The sequence below is a fragment of the Lynx canadensis genome, chromosome A3, assembly GCF_007474595.2.
Source record: "Lynx canadensis isolate LIC74 chromosome A3, mLynCan4.pri.v2, whole genome shotgun sequence".
Classification (NCBI taxonomy): Eukaryota; Metazoa; Chordata; class Mammalia; order Carnivora; family Felidae; genus Lynx; species Lynx canadensis.
Window position 1 is genome coordinate 4,276,969 of NC_044305.1, and position 17,812 is coordinate 4,294,780.

Sequence of the window (17,812 nt, forward strand, 5' to 3'; positions counted from 1 at the left end):
TGTTTTGGCTCCTTCCACTCCTCTCCCTGACTGATTTGGAGTCTTTCTCCTCTCTTATCCCCTGGCCAGAGAGAGAGAGAGCTCTCCTGCGTTGCGGGACACGTGACGCAAGACGTGGGCCCGGGCTGCTTGAGCGCAGGAGCTGAAAACCCTCCCTCCCAGACCCAAATGACTCTCCTCGGGGGAGGGGGGAGCCGCAGGAGGGTTTCATCACCCCAGGATACCCCTGAACCCCTGAGCCGCAGCCCCCAGACCTGGGCAGCCTCCAATCTTGAGCTCCAAGTCCGGAGTACGAGGCTTTGGGCGCGTGGGAAGGGGGCGCGGGCGCGCGCGGGGATGCGACAGGTGGTCGCAAGCCCACCGGCAGAGTGGAGAGAGGCGAGGGGCGAGGGGCTGCCGCGTGTGCGCCCACAGTTCGTTTTTAAAACGCCTTAGGGTACTTTCCACCGCTTCTGCAGCGTTTGTTTGCCGGTTTGCCCAGGCTGGCTCCTGTAAAAACACTCAATGTCCCCCATCCCCATCACACTCTGGGGGTCCCTGCGGTAGTCTAGAGTGGCGCAGGCAGGGTTTTCCCCCCGATTATTTGGACGATGATGCAGGGGAATAAGAGGGTCTTGGGCGCGCACCACGGAGACCCTCTAAGCGGTAGTTGCCGCGGCACGGAACGTGGGGGGGGGGGCGCGGGACACACGCGGAGACCCCCATCCGGTGCAGGCCTCAGAGTTCCGGGGGTTCCTACTGTTCTGGGGAAGGGTTAGCGGGATTTGTGTTGGGACCTGCGGCTGGCTTAGCGTGGTCTCGGAGACTGGACAACCCCGTGCGCACAGAACCCAAAGATACACACTGTGCCGCGCCGGCAGCAGCGGCTGTGATGTGCCGCTCTCGGCCGCGGGCGCCGGCTGCAGGGTCGGTCGGTCCGCCGCCCCAGTTCCTCTCCAGCCCCTCGCCAGCCCCCCTCCGGCCCCTCTCCTTTCGCTATGGGTATCCCAGGGCAGTCGCTTTACTTTTCCACTGCTAGAGCCCCCAGAGGCGCGGCATTAAGCCCGGCCACAAGTGTAGCGGTCGCCTGGCTGCGCTCCTGTCGCCGAAGCTCGTGTGGGTTTGGAGCCGGCTGGGGTAAATACCCGCACCGGCGGGGTGGGCTTGGCGCGTGCACGCGCACTGCTCTGGGTCTAGGGTCCGGTGTCTGCGGAAGGATTTGAGTCGCGGGGGGGCGGGCGGGAATTGCTGCTTGCGGGTCACGTACGACCCGGGACGTGGGCATGAGGGCTGTCTCGCCAGCGGGTGACACGGACCTGCCAGCTACCTTTAGGTGCAAGGCAGCTGGGCATGAGGCAGGTGGTCGCCTGGCGTGCGGGCGGGGGAGAGATGGCAGGAAGAGTTTCACGAGGGGTGGGCGGCGGCGAGCGGGAACACCGCTTGGGTGGCTGTATCTACGAGCCGCAGGCGGGTGAACCACGCACGGTCCAATCTCGTTAAGTCCAACGCATCCCTCTTAGAACGATGGGACCACAGCCACGGCGCACCACTGTCCCGCATCCGCCACCCACGTGGCCGTGCTGCGGGAGAAAGCTGACCAAGTCGGACTCTGGGCAACGTGTGGGGCTCCCCAAAGGCGTGACAGGTCAGCTCCATGGGTCTACACACTTGGAAATGCCAACACTGAACTTTGGCTCAAACTTTGTCCAACTATCCCCGTGAGCGACGGCTCAACCCTCTGAGCATCCAACCGAATGGGCCAACTGGGTCGCGACCGTCCACTCACTCCCCTCCGACCCCAGTGCCGGGTCAGCCATTGGGCTGGGGTCACGCCAATCAAGGTTGCCTGGCGAATGAGCAGGGGGCGTCCGACCGGAAACCGGATATGAATGGGAGGTCCAATAGGGGGCGCCGCGTTGGAACGCCCTAAGAGGTTGTGCTGCTGGGGTGGTTGGAAGCGGTTGGTGGGCGGGCGTATGGCGGCCAGGCCTGGGACGCCTCGAGGCCGGCTGGCGCCGTGGGGTCACTCTTCCTGATGCCACAAGTCACAAAGGCTGGAAGGGAAGGTTGGGGGCTGACAGGGGTCAACCCTAGGTCTCGCAGGTGGCGGTGGGCAAACCCTCCCGTCCGGGGGAACCGCTGCTGAGACCAGGCGAGAAGGAGGAAAATGTCCAGGGCCTGGAGGTAGAGGGCCAGGACCCTGAGGAGGGAGAGGGCTCACTGCCCCGATGCAGAGGAGCAGTCCCAGACGGAAAAGGAGTTGAGGCCCCAGGGATGCTGCGCCCTGCCGAAGTAGAAGGTCAGTAGACACTGGGGTTTGGAGCCCCAAAGGGACGGGTTGCTCCCGTTCCGGGCCTTGCTTCCCCAAAGCACTATTCATCAAGGAATGGGTACAGGGTCTCTTTGTTTGACATCCTCAGGGGCGTCTGGGACCCTCTTTGTTCAGCACTCTTTGGTGTCTTTGGTTCTTTGCCTGGGGAGCCCATACACTGAGGGGATAAAGGCCGGGTAGATACCAACACTCCATCCTAAAGGATAAGCAACATAAAAATGAGAGGAAAGACCTCTACTGGTGGTGGGGGGGGGGGGACTCGAAAGTGTTGGTGGGGAAAGTGGCGTTTCAAATGGGCCTCGGTGGATGGCTGGGGGGGGGGGGGGCGGGTGGAATGATAGGTGTGGGCCCACCAGGAGCAAAAGGGGGAAGCTGGGTAAAGAGGACAGGCCACAGCGCAGAGTCTTGGAGGCGCAGTGGGAGTAAAGAGGGACGAATGAGGTAAGATCTCTCTGAGGATACCAGGAAGTTTCAGGGCAAGCACTCTTGAGGCTGTTCTGGTAGGAAATGGAGATGATGAATGCTAATTGTGCTGCAAGGGAGGCTTTGCGCTTAGTTTTAGTAAAGATGGAGGGAGTGTGGAGGATGGTCCCACCGGAGCGAACAAAGCGAACAAAGGACGCTGGCCTTGACCTTTAAGGTGGGGAGACCCACATGCAGTGAAGGAAGCAGCAGGGCTGAATGAGGGGACTCAAGAGGGATCCCAAAGGGCCCTCGAGCATCTCCTGTGCTCCCAAGGCACAAAAGGTGGAGAAGCCAAAGTGTGGCGCCTGGACGGTGGGACACAGGTGACACAGGGAAGTGGGGAGGATCTTGGGGAGGGGTGGCATGGTGGCGGAGCCAATTTGGGTTTGGACTTGGCAGAGGTGAGGGAAGGATGGGAGTCGCAGTGGAGTTTTTCACGGCCTGTTAATTAAGAGCGTGGGCCTGAAGTTTCGAAGGAAGCGCGAGACCTCAAGTTCAAAGTGACAACCATCCTTATAGGATATGGAATCAGTGGGTCAGATACCACCCTCAAGGGGAGGAATATATCTGGTGACAGAATCTTGAGCACTTAGCGCACTAGAGGAGAAGAAAAGCTGCCTCAGGAGAGAGCAGTGGGCTAGGAAGGACTGGCGGGGGTACACGGGAGGGGAGGATCTAAGAAGCGCCACGTACCTAATCAGGATTGTGGTTTCTTAGCCTCTGTGCTGTAGACATCGGGGCCAGATCATTCTCTGCTGTGGACTGTCCTGGGCACTGTAGGGTGTTAGCAGCATCCCTGGCCTCTACCCACTAGATGCCAGTAGCAGCCCCTTAGTTGTAGCAACCAAAAATCTGTTAGATTTTGCCAAATGTCCTCTGGGAGGCAAAATATCGCCCCCGGATGAAACCACTGCTGTAGGCTGAGAAAGGACCCTCAGATTGGAGTAGGAATCATTGTAATTGAAAGGTAAATTAGGACCAGGGAGAAAACATTACGCCGTTTAACTGCGATGCTCCCTATCGTCTACTCTTACTATTTTTTTTCTTCCGTAGGGACTGGCCACCAGAATCTGAAACCTCAAATCACTCACGTGAGGGGGTTCAAAGCTGAAAGCATCACAGATCAGCAGTGGGACTTGAGACGCCTCAGAAGTGCGTCCAGATGTTTGAGGAGCTGGCCAACGTGAACGGCAGCTGGCGGGCCTGGCCACGGGGACCTGAGGACCCCGCTATGGTAAGAGCTGGGGGCGAGTAGCTGGTGGGTTGACTGGGGGCGGGTGGGGGGAGGTGCTGTCTGGTGAGCATACTCTAGACTGGTGAGCTTTCTGGCTCAAGACAGAAATGGGGCCTGGCCCTGGATGCAGATTGGCCAGTGACAGGTGGTAGTGGGTAGCCTAGGCCACGTTGCCAATTCTGGATGGATTTCTATCAGAGAAAGGGGTCTGTATCTGGTAGGAATAAGCAGGAACAAGGAAGGAAGGTCAGTGAATGAGTTCCCACCGATGACGAAGAGGAAGGCAAGATAGGCTAGTCACAGGGTGCCCGAGAGAAGGGGGTGCTGGGGTCAAGGGCAAAAACTGTGTGCCAGGGTCTGGGCCCTGTCCCCACAGGGAGCGAGCGGGAGCAAAGGCGTGCAGTGAGACGGGTGTATCCATCAGAGAAGGAAAGGGCGGGCTGTCAAGTCCAGGTGAAGGTCTGTGGGAAACCGCGTATCCTTAAAAAGATCCTTAAAACTGCTACTTAAAAAGAATATAGATTGTCTACACTCCACGAGTCAAGAGACGAAACACTGCTTATGTTTCAGTTAACCCGCATTTCTGAGGAAAGTCCGCCCGTTCACCAAAAGGCCCAGGTCCCTCAGGTAGGCTCGGCTCTTTGTAAGCGAGTAACCCCCAGCGGAAAGCACGTATTTCTTCACTCTTGGCTCTCTGAACAGCACCGTCGCCGTCTGTAGGGACATGGCCCCCTGCCTCGGTGACCCTGTGTGGCGCCCCGGGCTTCCCAAACTCCCATCTTCCTGCTGTATTGACACCCGCACCAGCACACGTCACGCTCCGCAAAGGGCCGTTAGTACGCTTACATTGGGGGGGTTCTTACTCGTTGCCAAAAGCACAAGGCGCATCCAAAGTTTAAGCAGCCGCCTGTCAGCGTTCTCATTTCATCCCCGTATCCAAGAAAGAGAAAGCAAAGCAGGCAGACGAGGAGGTGGTCGAGAGGGAAAGGAGCAGAAACCAGGCAAAGTGATCTTTTCTTTTTTGGCAGTGGTATTTCCTCCTAGCCTAGCGTTTGGGGTGGGGGCCGTCTGCAGAAGAGCACTCTGTTCTGTTTTTCCACCTCCCGGTGACCAGTGTTTTCTGAGTGCGAGAAGACTTTGAAGCCATTCGGTTAATCACCGTTCAGTGAAGACCTGCCGTGCTCATCTCTCTCCGTTCTAGCATCTCCTCTGCCAGCCTCGGCCGGTGGAGGCAGCAGCCTCCTGTCTGCAGAAGGGTCCGCGTGACCAGGCTGTTTCAGGCAAACGCCAGCCAGAGAGAAAACGCCTCAGATGGAGGTCAGGGGCAGGTGCACGGCTGAGATTACAGATGGGCCGAACCAGACTTAGGGGAGACACTTGATCTGCTCAGATTAACAAACCCCGTGCTGCAGCCCCAGGGGCGGAGGGTCTCCTCCCAGGAATTCAGACCCCTTCATTCAGCTCACTAGCTAAACTCAGCAGCCCTCGACCTGGAAGGGTTACCCATTTCTGCTGCGGCAAGGCACATGGCCGTCCTCTGACGGCCTGTGCTAGCGCGGTGGGCCCGCACATTCTCGACAGTCGCTTGAACTGGGCCGTGGGTTCCTTCTCCAGGCTAGCTGATGATGCAGCAGAGAACGTGGAGGGGAGAAAAGATGAACAGTGCCCCGGGAAGGGGACTAAGAAAGGGGTAAAAGTGGGGACTAGAAGGGCAAGAGGGAATCCCAGAAGATAAATCTGGCTTTAGAGGGAGCTCTGTTTAAAATTCCGGGAAATCATGGCAGAACTTCCAGGCACTCTGGGAGCATCTGGGCACCGTAACCGCATTTAAGAGGAGTGGTGGGTCTCATGTTAGCGCAGAGCCTCAATTTCCCAGGGTGCGTTCTCCTCTTGAACTCTAATGGAGACAGCAACATAAGCCAGAGTATTCAGCAACCGGCTCTCGCCTGGGGGAGGAGAAACTTGTCTTCAGCTGGCCGCCGTCCTTGGCCAGTGTGAGAGTCGGGGCCTCTCCCTGAACTGAGATCCAAGATTTAGGACTTGAGCTATAAAACGACATTTCCTAGGTTGTAAATCTTTCATTTTGGTTGAAGCCACTGAGGCACGTGTACAAAAACTCCCCTGTACCTATGGAATTGAGACCGTAGAGACCCTCCAGGGAGAGGTGACCTTAAGGGTACCTAAGCTGCGAGCCCCAGGGTGGCCCTCCACCGCTATGCCTGGCTATTAAAAATGCTGTTCCTGACGCTGCCTCTGCTGCCACCAGATTTGAAGACGGCCACGGAGTTGCCCCTGAATCTCTTCGTCCCTGAATCTCCCCTTATTTGTGCGCGCTAGTCTTTATAGCTCTAACACGGACGGGCTTTGTGATTCCTGTCTCCAAATCTTCTCTTCTGTTCCTTCCCTACTGTTCGTGTCTCCCACTACCTTCCAGTTTTTTCCGTGATCCCCCAACACCTTCCTTTCCCTTTGTTGTTCGCAAACCTTCCCGCACGTTAACAGGCACCACTACCTTCTGTGCACGCTGACCCCCTCCCCCGCCCCGTTACTTTGCAGCGTGCCTACCCTAAAATAAGCTCATAGAATAAAAATAGGCCGTGTCCACATGCAAAGCCAGGAAAGCGGCCCCCCCAATTCTACCTTGCAGTGGGGAGTCTGCTGGCAGGCGGGGGCTGTGGCGCCAGCTCCTCTTGGATCTTGGATGCCCTGCCTTTACTGGCTGAGCGTTGTCAACAGGTGACAGGGGCCCTGCGCTGCAGACTCTCGGCCTTGGGAGAACTAAGTCACTAGGCTGTTTATTCTGGCTTCTCTGCTATGTGAATCGACTGGGCACCGGCACCAGGATAGGTACCAGGGGTTCGGGGCGGGGGGGGGGGGGGGGGGAAGATGTGAGATTTTTTTAAAAAGGGAAAACCAAACATTAGTAAGATTTATCTTATATGTAAGCCTTGTAATGTGCAGCCAAAAAAAAAAAAAAAACCAAACAAAAACACCAAAACTGGGATGTTCAACCATTACTTTTTTTTTTTTCTTTTTAACTCCATTTTCTCCGCTAGCCCGTGCATTTGCCATGGAGGAAAATTGGTTTAGGGGGAAGTGCAAAAAAAAAAAAAATCTTAGCCATTACAGGGTCCTGCAGTATAGAAACAGATATACAGTACATTTCTATAACTATGGTATTAAAATTTCATGGGAGAGAAGCAATTAAGGAAAAAAAAAGTCTGAAAAAGCTCTTGGGAGGGAAGGATAATAAAAACAAACACAGGAGCTAAGGAAATGGGTTTATCCTAACTAGCTGCAGCCTCGGAGCTGCGTTGGCAGGTCTGGCCTAATCAGGACACTTACGAGTGACTGAATAATACATTCAAGCACTCGTGGTCACTTGACACGAGTCATTGCTGTCAGACCGCTCTCTCCCAGAGCAGGTAGCATCATCTCCAGGCTGCAGTAACGCTGGCTTCAGGCCCCCTGCTCCCACTCGGAAAAGCTTGTTTTCACAGACGAAGATCGGGGAGAGCAGGTGAGGGGACCAAGCAGGCACAAGACAAACACTTAAAGATCTGCTCCGAAGGATGGCCATTTTTCCCCCTCAGGCTAGTGACAGGACCCAGTGGGATTCTGTATTCCCTAACTTGCCTGTTGCACCGTTTTTTTTGCCACCCATTCAAAAACAGATCAGATAAAATCAAAATGAGAACAACGCAAAACAGATTCCTTCACAACTGGTGCTTTTTATTTGGTCACCCTTGAACAACTTTTTTTTTTTTTTTTTTGGCTCCGTTAGCGTTAAAGTCACGGACGGAGTGAAACTGGGCAAGCCTGGGCTTTTTCGGCCTGCACGCGTTTGGAGCTGAAGGGGATACTGTGAACATCTCATTCAGTTCCTTCTATTGTCCGTGTGAGGAAACTGAGGCAGTGAGGTGCTGGGGCTGGCCCAGGCCTAGAGGTCCTTGGGGCTTACAGGTCCTGCTGTCCACTCGTGGGGCAGCAAGATTCAGGAAATGGTCATGAATGTCAAAACCCCGAAGGGAGGGCGAGGTGTCCCATCCCTCATTCTGGAACTGGGGGGTTAAAGATATAACGCGAGAGCCTGATCCCTCTTGCTGGGCAATTTCTAAGAGCAGGGCAGCACTTGAGCCGGCGTCTCACCTCTGGAAGCTTAATTTGATTTTAGTAATTTGTTTTTTGTTGTTGTTGTTACAGATACATGCTTTTCCCTACACCATGGTTTCTGCTCAGTTTCCTCTCAATAGCTTCCGTCTGCAGGAAGAGCGGTGATAACACAGGTAAATTAAGTAAACTCCATTCAGATTATTTAAAAAAAAAAAAAAGACCTTATTCTTACCCACATGGAAGTTTCAGCTTCCTCATGAAATCTTCCATCCCAGCTGCTAAAAGTGAGGGCTAAAGAGCGAAACGGCTGTAAGCAGTTCCAGGGGGCGAAAACCAGCTTCGAGTGCATTAAAGAAACATCCTCTTAAAACAATTCCAAACTTTACACTTCCCTGTTCTTGAATTCTGATAAACATAAATGAAAAGTTTTGTTTGCCAAACTTTCGAGGTCAACCTGGGCCAGATGGCTGGACAGCACACAGCATGTGAACACTGCTCTAATTTTCCAACTCAGAAAGTTGAGTTTTAAGAGGACCTCTGTCCAAGAAAAAGCAAATTTCTATTAAGTAAATGATTCACGGAGCAAAGGAAAATCTTAATGCCAGAGCAGACCATCACATTTAAGTAGCTTTATTCCCCCCCCCCCCCGAGAAATAACTACAACTGACTAGTAATTCACTTACGGGGTCAGCTAGCAGGGGTTTTTTTTTTTGAGCAAATTTCCTCACCAGACACACCCCACCTAAACTGAAAGAGCCAAGTGAGCCCATTCAAATGCTAACCCCAGTTCTACTGGGTGAGACAAAGGGCCAATTTGGAGCCTAGTGAGTCGGGAATGCTTGGGAGAACTTGCCAGAAATGCCTCTGGGGAAAAGAAAAAGGTAGTGGAGCCCCAGTGTCTCAGGTAGTTAGAGGGTTTGAAGTGTCTGTAGGGCAAAATCTCTTCCTTGGGGGGGGTCCAGGGCACTTCCTCTGGGGGGGGGGGGGTCTGGCATATTTCTCAGCTGTTCTGGATCGTCTCTGATGGCTGTTCCACCCTGACACAGGGCTGGAGGGGTGGGGGTGGGGGAGGTTGGGAGGGGTGGAGGGTGGGGGAAGGGAGCTGAGTGGGGGAGGGGCGTGTGGGTGGGTCACAGGCTTTCACAACCGGAGGCACTTTATGAAAGAGGGCAGCCTATCTGTGTGTTCCTAGACGGGGACTTCCACCCCCCCAATAATGAGCTTGATGTGTATTGCTGACAGTCAGGAAAGCAAGTGTCTCAACATCCAGGCTTTTGCTCAAAAACAGACCAAGACAGAGGTGAACGTTGTGGGCTTGGGCACTGAGGACTTCCTAAAAACCTCGTGTATTCTCCCTGCGACACAGCAACATGCTAATTCCTCCAATGAAAAACCTAGCTCTGCAGGCCGAGCGGACCCCCCCCCCCCCACTACCCGGTCTGGGAAGACAGCTCCCGCACGGAAAAGCACACCAAAACCAGCCAAGCAAACCCTGGCTTCTTGTGCAGATTCACCAAAGACGTCGTACTTGGTGAATGCAGGCTGCTAAGACGTTACCACAGGAAAAAAATAACACGTAATGCCACAGAAAGGAGCCATATGCCCACTGGTGACCTGAAGTAGAAATTTCAACTTCGGAGAGCTCCATGTCACTTAGGCAATTTCACACCGGTAAGCCAAAGGCAGCGCGCGCCTGGCCCTGCTGCGCCACCTCCTCGGCAGCCTCCGGACCCCTGACCCCTCCCCGCGGCCCAGGGAAGCCCCCTGCTACCAAACCGCCCTCCGGGTCCATACTAATGAAGACACACAGGCATCCAGCAGCCATTTGCGCGGCAGCCAGCATAACTAAGTTCTGGGGTGCCGCGACGCCTTTCCCAGAGAAGAGACCTGGAAGGAGGACCAAGAAAAGTGTGTTCCTTCCGGCCTCATCCTTCCCCTAGGAGTTTAAGAACCCGACTGATCCTTTCCTTTCGAGCCTAAAAACGGTTCACTCCCCCCTCCCCCCAAATCATTCTCCGCAGACTAGCCCAAACCCGCGCAAAGCGAGACGCACGCGCGCACCAAGAAAACATCAATTTCCATATCGGGTGAGGTTTTGTAAAATACATTTCATTTGTCAGTCTTTTCCTCCAGGATTGGCAGGTAAGACACACTTTACGCACCGAAGACGCGTTACCGGATTGCAGCCGTTTTTGTGCTCGGACACCAGGGCGGTTTCACCTCCAGGTTACGGATTCCAAACTTAGCTCCACCCGAGCCGAAAATGGCCGGTGCGCCGCCTCCCCTCCCCGAGGCTGCCGAAGCCGCCGCCGGCCCCTGCCCCCTCTTGACCGATCCCCCAAGGACTTGCGTCGGATCGGATCCAACACCTTTCCCCGGCGCGGTAGTGCCGTGCTCTTTGGGGACGCATTGTAGAGTACCCCGATGAAAGACGCGATCCCCTCTCCAGCCCCGTTCCTTGTGCCGCTTTACCTTTCCGCTCGGCACCGCTTCGCGGGCCTCTTAGCCCCTCTCTTCTATCCCCAGGTCCGTGCGCAAACAGCCCCAGACCTCTCCAGCCAGGCTGCACCCGGCCCCGCCGCCAGATCAGCTGCGCCAAAAGGTTAGCGATGCCCCGACGTGACCAAGCCCGCGCCACTAACCCTGGTAGCCGGTAGGGGCATCCCCTAAGACTCCCGGACCTTCTCTGCCAGCCCTCCAAGTACGCGTGATTCGTGGGGAACCGCGGGCGGTCCCGAGGAGGTCGGCTCTGGAGCGCGCGGGCAGGTGCGCACGCTCTTTGCAGCGGACTCCCGCCCCGTGAGCGCCCGGAGAGGGGTGGTGGCGGCCAGGACTAGCGCACAGCCGCGGGGAGCCCTGGCGCCGAGGTCCCGCGGCTCCAAATTGGCAGCGCTGGGACCTGGGCTCCAGGCTCGGAGTGTCTTAAAGCGCCGCGCGCGACTTCTCCCGGCGCCGGCAGTCTCCGGAGTTCTCGCCCAATCCCGGTGTGATTACTTTTCGCACATTGCAACAGTGTCGCTACAGCGCGGCCGCTCTCGCACGGTGAAAGTTGTTGGCGCGCGCACCTCCGAACCCCGTTTCGGGCGCCTGCCAAGGCCAACCGGTTTGAGGCCAGTGTTTAAGAGGGGGAAAAGAGCGCATGAAACAAGTGACTTACCCATGCCTTTTCGGTGTGCAGCTGGAAACCTGGGGCGCGCCGGGGATTCTGGGCGCGCGTCCTGGACACCAGCTCGGAGACCTCAGGCTGTCTCCAGCCCGGCGCCAGGAGCGCACCGTCGTGCAACAAGCCTTTGGCCACCTGGGCGCCCCCGGCGCCGTCCCGGCGCCCAGGGGAGCCTTTCCCAGCCTGCCGGCGGCACCCCCACCCACCTCCCGGGCTGGCTAGCTGAGCCTGCTATCTTCCCGCCTTCCTCCTAACCTGCCTCTCCTTCTGCCTCCTCTCCTCCCGCGGGCTCCCACACCGACCCCAGGCTTCCCCAGTTTAGCGGTGGACAACTAACCTGAGTCAAAGAAAACAAGGAGAATCTGGACGGCGTCCTCCATTAGTGACGCCGGATGGGGATGGGTCCCCTTTTGGAAGGGGACTCCGGGGATGGGTCGCGGCGGGTGGGCTTCTTCGGCTTGCAGCGGCGCTGCTGCTTCTTCTCCTCCTCCTTTGGCTCCTCGGACTCCTCGGGGTCCCTCGGATCCTTGTCCTCGGGCTCGGGCTCGGGCTCCTCCCCCTGCCTGGGGTTCTGGGGCTCCTGAGTGCTGGGCTGCGCGCGACTCGGGGAGGCGTCGGGGCTCCGCAGTCTCAGAGCGTGCAGACGCTCGGTGAGAGATTGGCCGAAGGTGGTGTGCTTGGGCACCACGGGGCCGCGCTCGTCCTCGGGCTCGGTCTCGGGCTCAGTGGCGGGGGCGGTCTCAGGCTCGGTCTCGAAGTCGGTCTCGGATTCGATTTCAGACTCGGTCTCGGTCTCGCTCTCGGATTCGTAGTCAAACTCTTCCTCGTACTCTAGGCACTCGGGGAGGGACAGCTCGAGGTCTGCCTCCTCGTGCTCGTGGTCAGATTCGGGGGGCTCGGGGAACACCTGGGCGCCGGAGCGGTGGTGGGCGTTAAGGAAGCTCCGGCGCTGCTGGGCGGCCGCGCGCTGCTGGGCGCGGGCGTTGGAGGTGGCAAGGGCGCGGAGGAGCGCGATGGAGCAGGAGAGCCAGAGGAGCGCGGTGGCTGCCCGGCGGCCGATAGGTGGGCACAGATCGTTGTAGTTGTGGCGAGCTCGGCGCCACTGCTGAGCCCGGGACCTACGATCCATTCTCTTAGGCGCACACCGAGAAGCCCACCCGCCCTCTGGCTCTGCAGAGAGCGGCTCCGATGCGCATCGGCTGCTGGAGCCGAAAAAGGTGCACCCCACGAGGTGAGAAGCTGGGTCCGGAGGTCCCAGCCCCACCTCAGTGTGAGGGGGGAAAAGGGAAGCACCTACCTTCCTGACCACTCAACTTTCTAAAGCTCCGCGCCTCCGCTCGCCTCTCTGAGCAAGAAGAAGGGATGGGAAAAAGGGGAAGAGAGAGTCTGTCTCCTCCCAGGCTCCTCTCTCTAAGTCTCAGACTCTGCGGTCTAAGACCCGGGAGAGGTGCCTCCGCTGGTCCTCTCGCCTGGGAGAGGAATGAGGAGACTGAGGCGGGGAGGGACGCCGCGGAGAGGTTCTGCAAAGTTGCGCGCCCGGACTTCAGCCGGGCATGTGCAGTAAGGAGGCGGGGGCGCCTCCCCGCGAGCTGCGCTGTGGCGCCGAGCCCGTGGCGCAGACCCTAGTGGGCCGGCAGGTGGCAGGAGGGAACCTTGTTTGGAAGGATTGGGGCGAAGCGAGGGGCGGGGGCCCTGGCGGGTGCCAAGGAGCAAAACGAGTGAGCGAGCTAGCCACAGGTTAGGGTGGGTATGGGTTCTCCGAGGGGTCCATACCCCTCCTCGGCTGCAGCATCCTCGGTAAAATAAAGCTGAAAACCAGACCGCTGAGTTGCAGATACTCCCCGGAATGAAATGAGGGTCTATGCGTGGGTATTAATGATCCAGCCACAGGCGATTTCCAAGGGCTTAATAGTTTGAGGATGGTAACCTCAGGCAGTCATTAATCAGGAAACCACCTTTGGCGGATCTGTTACAGAGACTGTAATTAAGAGCGTTTGGGAAAAATACTCGCCCCCCGCCCCCCGCCCCCCAGTCTCAACTGGTTAATTACCTCATGGACAAACAAGCATCTTTCCAAGGAAGGGCCCCACAGGCGGGGTGATGGGTTGCAAGTCCACAAACCCATCAGTGGACCGCCATGAGCTCTGGCTGAGATCGGGCGCTGGAAGACAGACTTTAATTAGCTGGAACCACTAGTTAAGAGAAGTCGTTCCGAGCTGATATTCAGCAGGTCTAGTCAGTTCTCTGCCCCTGTGGGGCGCTGCAGGCTGGTCAGCTATCAAGCAGATCTCATGGGGTACCCCTTAAAGCTCTTTCGTTTCATACAGAGATAGGTTTTCAACAAAGCTAATTCATTCGGCGAATATTTATTGACTGCCTAGCATGCGCCAGGCTCTGCTCCAGGTGCTGGAGTTAAAAAAAAAAAAAAAAAGAAAAGAAAGAAAGAAAAACGAAAACTTACATTAATTAAGGAAAGGCTAGTTAGGACTAATCTGCTGGTAATCAGAACGTTAAACGACTCAGAATCCCTCCTTGCCCACCAATGCTTGATCCAGCTCGGGTTCTGCAGGAGAAAACTATCGGGTAATCAGAGTCTTGGGGCTAGGTGGTGGCTACCCACCCCAGACCCTGTTGAACCCCGAAGGCTAAAAGGTTGGAGGAAATGAATACATCTCTTTTTCAGCCCTGCAAGACCAAATGCGTCCTCCTGAAGGGGGATCCCTGGAGTTATTATATCTTTGCTCAGGAAAGGATGGTCCTCCGGAAGCTTTTGAGTTCCCTCTGTGAGCCGACCGCTTCTTCTGGGTTGTGCACGTTGCCTTCCCTGGTGAGGTGTGGACCACAGTGGTGTGATTCAGAGCCAAATCGTCTTCCTAGAGGCCCCGGATGTGTCAACAAAGTTGCTCTGCCTGGGACAGGTGGGGTTTTGCTGGTTTGTTTTGTTTTTGTCTTTGACTCTATATGGGGGAGCTTTGGGGAGGCATGACCTCTCATTAATTCTGGTTTCCCTTTCGAGCTGGTCTACCAGGCTTTCCCTCGTGGTGCTCCCTTCTTGGTGTCTAAAGAGCCCTGCCTCTCTCTACAGCGGTTAGGCGGCCTGGTGGAACTCATCCTCATATCGCCAGCACCATGCCCACATACAGCTGTCAAATCCAGGGTATAGACCTTAGCAAGATTCTAGCCACCGCTTGTGCCATGTTGAGGTTTTTTTGTTTGTTTCTGCATCTTAGCTGGGGACATTCTAGAATGTTCCTGACCTGGCTTCTTGGCTGTGTCTCTCTTGCATCTTGTGTTCTTCGAGTTAGTTTGTGGCATTCAAGTACTGATTGGTCTAATCAAGTGGCATTGATTTGGCAAACCCCGTACAAGGACACGTGTCTGTGGTCTAGCTGTGCCCCACTCTCACACTCTGCAGAGAAACTGAAAGCGTTTTACTGTCACAAGTGCCTGGCTCCCACCATCATGTGGAAATTAGTGTGGGACGCCGGACGGGCTGTTTGGAGCCGCCCAGCTCAAATCCTTCTCGCTCAGCCCCCGGTGAGGAGGGACGGCTCTAAAGGTTTTACTCACGTTGACCCACCTGCTTTTATTCGTTTCAATTAGCGCAACCTCCCTGACGGCGTAAGGAACATAAAGACATCGTTCAAGTGGTTTTTCAAGGCACACTGGGAAAAAAAAAAAAAAATCAGGAATATGTGGGTGCTGGTGAATGCCCTGTCAATGGAGACGGATGCCAGCTGTCAGCAACGAGGTGGATTATGATTCTTTAGGGTTCATAAGAAAGTACTCCGTTTTTCAGAAGGAGTGCTCTATGCCTGTAATGGAGATGGCAGCCGCGAGCCGATCCACTAATACAGATACACGGAGATTGCCTGCGTTATTAACAAATGTGCGTTACACAATACGTATTTTTGGACTAGATTCTGCATTAGTGATGCACTTTCTTTGCAAGATGCATTTTAATCGGCAAATGAACATTCAACAAAACACTGCATTTTGGAGCCCCGGTCCCGTACGGTTGCAAATACGCTTCGGTACGCGTTCCGCACGGGCTCCTGGAGCAGCGGGACCGCACTGAAATACTGTTCCATCTCGCACTTAGGGCCGAGGTCGAGCAAATGGATCTGGGCAGAAAATGCTGTTTAAAATGCGTTACGTGCATGACTTTAAAAAGTGCTTGCTGCAGAGCGAATTTCAAAAAGGAGCAAGCCAGTGACGAACGACCTCGTGTTGTCAGCAGGCTAAGGAGCGAGGGGCTCTGTCTGTCTGCCGGTAAATAAAGTGTGGTCATATGTCACCTTCGCGCTCCGCCGGAGGGAGGCTCCTCAACCTGTCGGACAGGAAAGCGCGGTTCCCGGGCCATCAGAGCATCATACAATAAGGTTCTGATTGGGATGAATTGCGGAGAACATTGTCTTCAGCCCCTTAAAGGATTGTCCTGTGGAACGGGCACTGAGATGTATTTTATGTGGCTCCAGAGGGCAAAATTATAAGCTATGGGTAGTAGTTACAACAGGCAGATTTCAGCTCAACCCCAGGAAGAATATGCTAACAATTAGGGCCCTGAAATGGAACGGCTGTCAGGAAGCAGTTGGCTCTTTGTCAGAAGCGGTGTTAAATCAAAGGACAGACGAGCACATATTGGAGATGTTTTCCATGGGACTCATGAGCCGGGCAGAGTTGGAACTTGACGCGTGCCAAAGTTCTTTTCAACTCGGATTCTGATTCCATGAGAGGCATTTGGAGACCTTGGGAGAGGGGCTGGGGGCTCTGCTGATGGACATGCCCTTCCGAGTCTGCTTCTATTTTAGAAGCATTTGAAAGTGCGTGCGGCTCAGTGACAGGAAGGAATGTTCGGGTGGCAGTTTCGGGACATGAGCAAACAGGTGTATGCGATGGAAGCGGCTGTCCGCTGTGCACAGCTTTCATAGCCGGGTCCGGGCTCTGAGGCGCTTGGCTCCACAACTCACTTGTCGGAGCAAAGAAATGAGTGAAGTCTATTAACTGTACTCCTCCTCTGCCTCCCAGAGCCGTCCCGGAAATTAGGAATGAAATTGACTCTTCAGCCATGAGGAGTTGAGTCACTTCCGTGAGCGGGATGCTGTCGCAGGCACCGTGGGGGGGCGGGGGGGGGGGAGACAGTAGTAATCGAGGATGAGCCGCGGTCTCACCCCCCCCAACACGCGTGCAGCGCGAGGTGCCCCCAAATTCTAAAAAGGGGGCTGCCAACAGGTGCCGAAATAACAAATCCTACACGAGGTACATAAGCTGCTGAGGGAAGAGGCTGAGGAAGTGTTTATGCGAGCAGAGGGGGGAGTTCATCTGGTGGGTTTCTGAAAAAGGTGGGGTTTTTTTTTTCCCCCCTCGTCTGACTTTGGAGATTTTCTTGTTTTTTAAGAAGCCGTGAGAGGCTTGCTCTCAGTCCATCTGTTCTGTGTGCCTACCGTGCACGAGCTGTCGCTCTGGGGGAGACCGAGATGGAGTACGGGGGTTCTCAAAAGGCTTGACAGGCTATTGTCACGGGCCCCCTAGACACCAACACAGCTTCCGAGATGAGACAGGAGGTAAAAGATTGGTTCTCTTCTGCCAGGGGAGCGGGTATAGTCACGCTTGAACGTGTTGTGTGGTTTTTTTTGTTTTTGTTTTGTTTTGTTTTTTTTTTTGGACAACCGTTGGAAAGGACTGCTTGTCAAGATGGAGAGCTTTACAAACTTTCTTTTGGGTAGAAATGAATTCAGGGAGTTTAAAGTATCCCCTACCCCTGCCCCGTGGCAGTGAGCCCCAGAGGCTCAGGCCCGCTGAGAATGTGGTGCTGCCCCTCCCACCTGGCCCCCGAAGAGGTCTGGGTACCGTACAGAAGCATTTGGCTCATGTCTCTGGGGCGCTGTTTCGCTGTTATTCAGACCTGCAGCGGTGTCGATGGGCTCTCACCAGTAGAAGCCGTGACAGCCCCAAGCTCCTGATTTTGTGATTTGGGGGGAATGCCATCTGGAGCTTCAAGCAAATGACAGGGGGAAAATAACCTTCTTTTTGACCCGTCGGGCTCGTGTCCGGGCCATCGTTGGGGTTATGGCACCCTATGTATGTCCTTTGTTTTTACAGGGAGCCAGGATCAGAAGTGAACCCTGTTGCCGTGTACAGAGCCGTTAGGAGGTGTCTTCCCAGAGTGGCCTTGCCGTCCCTTGGGTTTGTGCTCTACCAAGGTTCTCCCGCCAATCCAACACCCACCCACCAGCCTCCCTGCCCACCCTCCTCCGCCACAGGAGCAATTTCTAGGCTCCTGATGCAACGGGAAGGGTCTGGAAGCTCCCTCACGGAGACAGAGCATAAGCTTGGGCCTGCACGTTCTTGTTGGTCATGGTGCCTGCCTTGCCCTGCTTTGGCCCTAGCTCTCCGCTTCCATATGGTCCCTGGTTCGCACTCTGGACTCTGGCCATTTGCCTGGCCTTCGTCCTGTCGAAATCGGGTCGGGTTCTGCCCATCTGCCCGCCCCCAGCTGACACTGTAGCTCGTCTGGTTCTTTCCC

General features: G+C 55.6%; 1 protein-coding gene across 1 annotated transcript; it reads right to left on the reverse strand.

The window, feature by feature from the left end:
- Window positions 1-11,627: 11,627 nt before the first annotated feature.
- On the reverse strand, window positions 11,628-12,586 carry LOC115509608 (neuroendocrine secretory protein 55). The gene has a single exon (XM_030308944.1). The coding sequence runs from the start codon at window positions 12,413-12,415 to the stop codon at window positions 11,666-11,668; it is 750 nt and encodes a 249-aa protein (XP_030164804.1). The 5' UTR covers window positions 12,416-12,586; the 3' UTR covers window positions 11,628-11,665.
- Window positions 12,587-17,812: the final 5,226 nt, after the last annotated feature.

Coding starts and splice junctions, on each gene's coding strand:
- LOC115509608 (XM_030308944.1), bottom strand. CDS start 12,415: ATGGATCGTAGGTCCCGGGCTCAGCAGTGGCGCCGAGCTCGCCACAAC.